The 6,889-nt window shown below is 45.3% G+C and overlaps 1 protein-coding gene across 1 annotated transcript; it reads left to right on the top strand.

Moving 5' to 3' along the window:
• The first annotated feature begins 672 nt into the window (after window positions 1-672).
• LOC117231998 lies at window positions 673-3,947 on the top strand. Its single transcript, XM_033491061.1, has 3 exons — window positions 673-739; window positions 1,767-3,859; window positions 3,942-3,947. The coding sequence occupies exons 1-3, from the start codon at window positions 673-675 to the stop codon at window positions 3,945-3,947; spliced, it is 2,166 nt and encodes a 721-aa protein (XP_033346952.1).
• The last annotated feature ends 2,942 nt before the right edge of the window (window positions 3,948-6,889 follow it).

The following is a 6,889-nucleotide window of genomic DNA, read 5'->3' as shown; positions in this document are numbered from 1 at the left end:
GCACGAAGCTCCACACCGATCACCACGGTCAAACAAACAAGAGAATCACCGGAACAAACTACTCCGGTCCGTCAACGCGCACCATGAGGGCATGCACTTACGGCGACACAGGTTACTCCAACATGCCCCACCTGTCAAGGACCACACCTCATTTGGAGATGTGACACCTTCAAAATCAAATCCCTTTGCGAACGCATTCGGGAGGTCAAAAGAGCATCACTATGCCTCAGCTGCCTCGGGAAAGGGCACGCAACGAAGCATTGTTTCGCAGGATCATGTCGCGTATGCGGAGAACGACATCATACAATGCTGCATAGGACAAAACGCCATTCAGGGTCTCGTTCCAGCAAGTCCAGCTCGAAATCTTCCCCATCAAATAGCCGATCCACAACACCTTCTTTGCCACCCTACGTATCACCCACTCGTCGCAAAAAGCACACAACAGACCACAGATCGGAAACACCACGAACAGCCGCGTCTCCAAGTCCACCGCCCAGTGACAAACGAACACACAACCAATGACGCCGACGATCGACGACTCCGTTGATGACCGAACATATCAGACCAATAGCATCCGAATTACTGTCCAATGATCTAGTCATTTCAGCGCAGATTGGTTTGAATGATAAACAGTAAATCATCCGTTGTCGAGCGTTAAGACACCGATCCAGTATGAACTTCATTACCGAGGAATTAGCAAACGTTAAGGATAAGGCAAAACAAATGTTCGGTCCCGATCGTAAGCTCTAGATACTTGACAACGACCCTAAGCGACACATCACGGCCAATTACTCCACTGACGGTACATACACGCGGGACATTAACGTTCCCATTCCAATCATATCAAATCTTACTCCCAGCGAACCCATATATCGATCGTTCGGACAATTTTGAGATACCAAAAATCTCAAATTACCGATCCACGATTTACCAGCTCCGGATAGATGTACCATTAAGTCGGTTCAACACTCGCGTCGATGTGTGTGGGACAAGTCAACCTCACGCAGCCAGACGAGCCTGGACTGCGTCTGCAAAAGACGCGATTCGGATGGGTAATCGGGGGGAGTCCAACTTCCCAAACCGCTACAAACATATTTCACACATCCACGACGACTTTACAAGCAGACCTCGCGCGGTTTTGGGAAATCGATGAAGGACCCTCAATTAAACATATCTCAGAGGCAGATCGACGATGCGAAGAACACTTCCAAGCCCACACCCGACGCACCAGCGAAGGACGATACATCGTCGCTCTACCTTTCAACGATCAGCTTCAGTCACGCGGATCCTCTAAAACGCTGGCGAGTAAACGACTCGCCTCACTCAATCGCCGATTCCAGCACGACAAACGCTTCGAATCAGAATATCGAACGGTAATACAGGAATACCTGGCATTGGGACACATGACGAGGTCAATGTCAACCACTCCGACGACAACGGATACTCTTTACCCCATCATGGCGTGACCAAAGCATCGAGTCAAACCACCAAACTCCGTGTAGTTTTCGACGGATCGGCACCAAGCATTACCGGAACCTCCCTAAACGATACACTTTACACAGGACCCAAGTTACAGGAAGATTTATTTTATATATTAATTAGATTCCGCGCTCATCAATACGTACTCACCGGCGACATCGAGAAAATGTATCGGCAATTCCTCGTACGACCAGAGGATCGGAAATATCAAAGGATATTATGGCGCAGCGCGAGTGGAGAAACAGAAACATATGAGCTTAACACTGTAACGTTCGGTGTATCCGCAGCCCCGTATCTAGCTATTCGGTGCCTCAAGCAACTGGCAGAGGACGAAGGACATCGATTTCCACGTGCAGCACAGGTACTGCAGCGGGATTTCTACGTCGACGACGCTCTCACCGGAGCTGAAACGAAGGACGAAGCCCTCAGGCTCAGAACAGAACTCACCAATTTACTTCAACTGGCCGGCTTAAACATACGAAAATGGGCGTCAAACGATAATGACTTATTACACGGACTCTCCTTAGAAGAAACAAATCACCAACATTTTTTGGGCGACTCGCAAACCTTGAAGACGCTAGGAGTGTTATGGAATTCATCCGACGACTCTATTCTTTACTCGGTCGAAGTCAAACCCACGCCGTCTCGAGTCACGAAACGAATCATCAGCTCGGAGATTGCAAAAATTTACGATCCGCTCGGTCTGCTCGCACCGGTGATTGTTCGGGCCAAGATGCTACTTCAACGAATATGGTCGTCGAAAATCGATTGGGATGAATCACTTCCGATCGAGTTACATACAGAGTGGGAAAGGTACTATGCCCAATTACCCTTATTAAACAACGTCAGGTTCCTACGCAAGGCAATAATCGAGTCCGCAATGGAAATTGAACTGCATGGTTTCTGCGATGCCAGCGAAAAGGCTTACGGAGCCTGTATTTATCTTCGAACCCTTAACACCAACGGCCGTGTTTGGACCCAACTTTTAACCGCAAAATCGAAAGTCGCCCCACTCAAGTGCCAGACCATTCCTCGGCTCGAGCTGAGCGGAGCACTCCTTCTTACGTCCCTGATGTCGACAATACAACAAGCCCTATCACACAAAATTACTCGAACTATCTATTGGACCGATTCTACTATCGTCCTCCATTGGCTCAATACATCACCTCACACCCTTAAAACATTCGTCGCTAACAGAGTCTCCGAAATTCAAACAAAAACCAGCATCCGCGATTGGCGCCACGTTCCTACCGACGACAATCCCGCGGACTTAATATCACGCGGCCAAACACCCGAAGAGTTTCTGCGCCCAACCATCTGGCAGCACGGTCCTGCATGGCTCTACCAGTCGGAAGGCTATTGGCCGACATGGGCGCTAACACCGCAAATTGAAGTACCGGAGCAGAAGGGGGCGATTTGTCTGGCCACAAACCCCCCCGATTACTGTTTGCTGCAAAGGTATTCATCCTGGCCCAAGTTGATACGAATCATAGCTCGTTGCCTCCGTTGGAAACAGAAAAGGAACCGAGCGGCACCCCTAACCGTTACCGAATTACGCACAACGCACAATAAATTGATAAAATTGTTGCAAAACATCCATTTCTCCGAGGAAATTCGCACACTCCAAAAAGATCGGAACGCGGCGATAAAGGGTAAGCTCACGCGACTCAATCCGTTCATAGACAAGGAAGGAATATTGCGAGTCGGGGGTCGACTCAGTCATTCGTCGATGACCTTCGCCCAGAAACATCCCATAGTATTACCTAAGTCATCCGTTACAACACGCATCATAGACCACGAGCACAAGATCCACATGCATTCCGGAACGCAGGCTACGTTATACGCAGTAAGACAAAGATACTGGCCCGTTGACGGTCGAAGTCAAGTATGGCGGGCGATCAAAGGCTGCGTCCGCTGCTGCCGCGCTCAACCACCGCCGGTAGAATACGTGATGGGTAATCTGCCGGAGGCGCGAGTAACGGAATCTCGCCCATTTACAAACGTCGGCGTCGATTACTGCGGGCCGTTCCACATCAAGGAAAAACGAGATCGTAACCGTCGTCAGATAAAAGTATACGTAGCCATTTTCGTATGCCTAGCAATTAAAGCGGTACACATCGAGCTCGTTGACGATCTCACTAGCGAAGCCTTCATCGCCGCTCTTCGCAGATTTATCGCTCGACGAGGCTATTGCTCCACCATCCATTCTGATAACGGCACCAACTTCAGAGGAGCAAGCAACGAATTACGAGAGCTTCACGATTTATTACAATCGGACGATCACAAGGAAAAAGTAACCGCATTTTTAGCCGACAAACAAATCGAATGGCGCTTCATTCCCCCTCATTCGCCGCATTTCGGTGGGCTATGGGAAGCAGCGGTGAAGTCATTTAAACGCCACCTCAGGCGTGTAGCCGGCAACGAGTTACTCACCTCTGAACAATTGAATACTCTTATCATAGAAATAGAAGCAGTCCTCAATTCCCGCCCGCTAACTCCTATCTCCACCGATCCAAACGATCTCCTAGTCCTCACTCCCGGACATTTTCTTATTGGCGATTCACTAATGTGCTTACGTGATCGAGATTTCAGAGACATTCCATCGAACCGACTCTCCAGATGGCAGCATATCCAACAGCTTAAACAGCATTTTTGGAACCGCTGGCATAAGGAGTATTTGAACGAGTTAACCAACCGCAATAAGTGGAGCAAGGGTGGACACGGCATCCAAAAAGGCACAATCGTCATCCTCAGAGAGGACAACGTTCCCTCCATGCATTGGCCTCTGGGCCGAGTTATCAAGGTTCATCCAGGCGCCGATGGTGTCATCCGGACAGCTACAGTTCAGACGGCAAAGAGCGTTTTGGATCGGGCCGTCAAAAGGCTTGTCCCACTGCCAATTCAACCCGATCTCGAGAAACCCGAACAACTAGCCACCGAGACGAACTAAGATGGGAACTTCAACCACATCTCGCTAATTTGATCGGTACCCTCTCAACGGGGGGAGGATGTTACGCCATGCGGCTTGCCATAGATCATATTCTTCACTGTCGGTCGCGGCACTATAATGTCACAGACGGATCGTCGCGGCTGCCCGGCAAAATAAACATTGTAGTGGCAAGCGCATGGTTCATTAAGCAGAGCGACCTCCAGAAACGTCGATTCGTGGCCGTTATTTGATCTGGCGTAAAAGACGGTGGCGTGATCCGAAGGTAGTGGGGGTCGCCTTCCAGAAAGAATCAGAACGTTTCGAGAAGCCAAACTGTCTACACATCTTTTGTATCGCGCATTCCATAGTAACATTTCCTTTGTTGTCCCATTTATATTTTATAGTTAATAAGTTGTGCAATAAACATTAATTTAGTTGTGTTGATTCTGTGAGATTTCATTGAACCACCCTTATTATCATAATCGAAATAAGGGAATCGATCAGTTCGTGGCGTCGATTGTTCAATCGTAACGAGGACTTACAACTCTCGTTGACGTGATATCTCGCGATCGCGTCTCTCCGCGAATGATCGAAACAGTATTCTAACACGTTCCTAAGATAGATATTCACGCTGTGTACTAATTTTTTACTAAATATATGTTTGCAATAAATGTCTCGTCATCTCTATGTACACGTTCAGATTGATTTCAAAACTGAACAATATAATCGCGACAGTCGTATTTTGTTACGGTGTTAATGAAATTTCTAAATGTTTTATACAACGTGTAGAGTATAATAGACGCAAAAGTTTTCAATGGTAATTGCTCAAATACCTCTGGGAGGCAGTATAAATCGACGGGGAAGACGGACAAGGTAGGAGATGAAAAAAAATTGCTGAAAGATGGGCGTGTGGATAGAATATGTTACAAGAAGGAAAGAGGCAGAGGAGGGAGGAAAACGATGGCAGCACGTGCCCTGGCTGCCGGTCGAAATCGGTTGGACGATTCCGGACAGGAAACGGGCCCGGCTTCACGGTCGATGGTCAGATCGTATCGATGAAAATTGCAATGGCCTCGCCGCGGCGAAACGTTCCAATTTCGCGAGAGAACAACGACACGCTGCATACACAACGACACTGCGACCCGACTCCAGGTACAGCCAATCGAAATACGTTCGACCATCCCGTCGTCGATCGTACACCCGGTTTTCGAATATGGCGATTGATACTCGTAATGCACATGGAACGAATCTAGTGCCGCTATAAACTCCCGATGGCAAAACCGCCCCATGCCTTGTAATTATAGCTCATACGCCCGTTGCGATTGCGAGCTTATTGTTACTGCATCGTGGTAAAAAGCAGACTTCCGCGCTTGAAAACGACGATGATAATAGGTATTGAAAGAGCGCAATTGGAAAAGTGTTCTCTGGTACTAGTCTCGAGTTGTTGCCATACTCGTTAATGGGAGCAGGGTGGAAGTTGGTGCAAGCTGGAATTGTGTAGAATAGGGAACATTTTCTTCTTTTTTTTAACGATGATCTTTTTTTTATGATATAAGTATCCGTGTCTGGGATTTCTATTTTACGTGTATTTAAGTGTACGTGTACTTTGCACTAGGAACATTTTTATGATACTAACGACTAACGACTTCAATAAAATTTCAAAACGAAACATTTTCGAACCAAAGGTTCTGTTTAGAAGAGGAAAAGCTTATACAGTGCCACAGAAAGTATTTGCGTACGCTATTTTATTTATTATAGTACACGAAGCATTTTCGTGTCATTTAGTAATATTCTCATACCACCAAAAAACGCTTTATTGAAAAATACGTGTATGTGTAAATATTTTTTGTAGCAATTATAAAGTTAATCTAACGCGATTATAAATTTTATTATAGTAGATTTCTTCCTCTTCTCTATAATTTAGGCTTTAAACTTTTTTTTCCTTGGGTAGTAAACCTAATACGAGAAACAATTTTCACACGATTAATGTCGCTAGAAACTGCCTGTTGAGTACAAAGAGTTAACATATTCCAGATGGATAACAAGATATCTTGCTTTTTGTTATCTATTAGAAGGCACTTTAACGAGTTTTCAGTAACAAGTGATAAAAAGTCAGATTCATTACGTAAATTAATTTTTTTTAATAATAATTGAGAATGATAAAAAAAGTTAACGATATTGTAAAAATATTTGCGGACAATTTCAATCAAAATATTTGTTGAAATTAATATCGAATAATTAATAATTTTTAATTGTATCAACAAACGATAAATTATTTAAGAAAATTTATCGGGGAAGGTAATAACTCTAATTATGTTTGCCAATAGAATATTTGAAATTTAATTCGTGTTATACGTTTTAGTATTTACGTGTATATGTATGTGTGTACATATATACGTATGTTTTAACGGACGGAGTACACATTTGCTACTATTAAGATTACTGTACCAAAACAGAAAATTAATCGATTAAATTCTCCCG

The sequence above is a fragment of the Bombus vosnesenskii genome, unplaced genomic scaffold (assembly GCF_011952255.1).
Source record: "Bombus vosnesenskii isolate JDL3184/JDL3185 unplaced genomic scaffold, Bvos_JDL3184-5_v1.1 scf7180000013277, whole genome shotgun sequence".
NCBI classification, from domain to species: Eukaryota; Metazoa; Arthropoda; class Insecta; order Hymenoptera; family Apidae; genus Bombus; species Bombus vosnesenskii.
Note: the sequence above shows the minus strand (reverse complement) of the source record. Positions and strands in the feature narration are given on the sequence as shown.

What these genes read in the sequence shown, in the direction of transcription:
- LOC117231998 (XM_033491061.1), top strand. Translation starts at nt 673, where the DNA reads ATGAACTTCATTACCGAGGAATTAGCAAACGTTAAGGATAAGGCAAAA. An exon ending in ACAAATGTTCGGTCCCGATC is followed by an intron (nt 740 to 1,766) that starts GTAAGCTCTAGA and finishes GTGTATCCGCAG; the next exon opens with CCCCGTATCTAGCTATTCGG.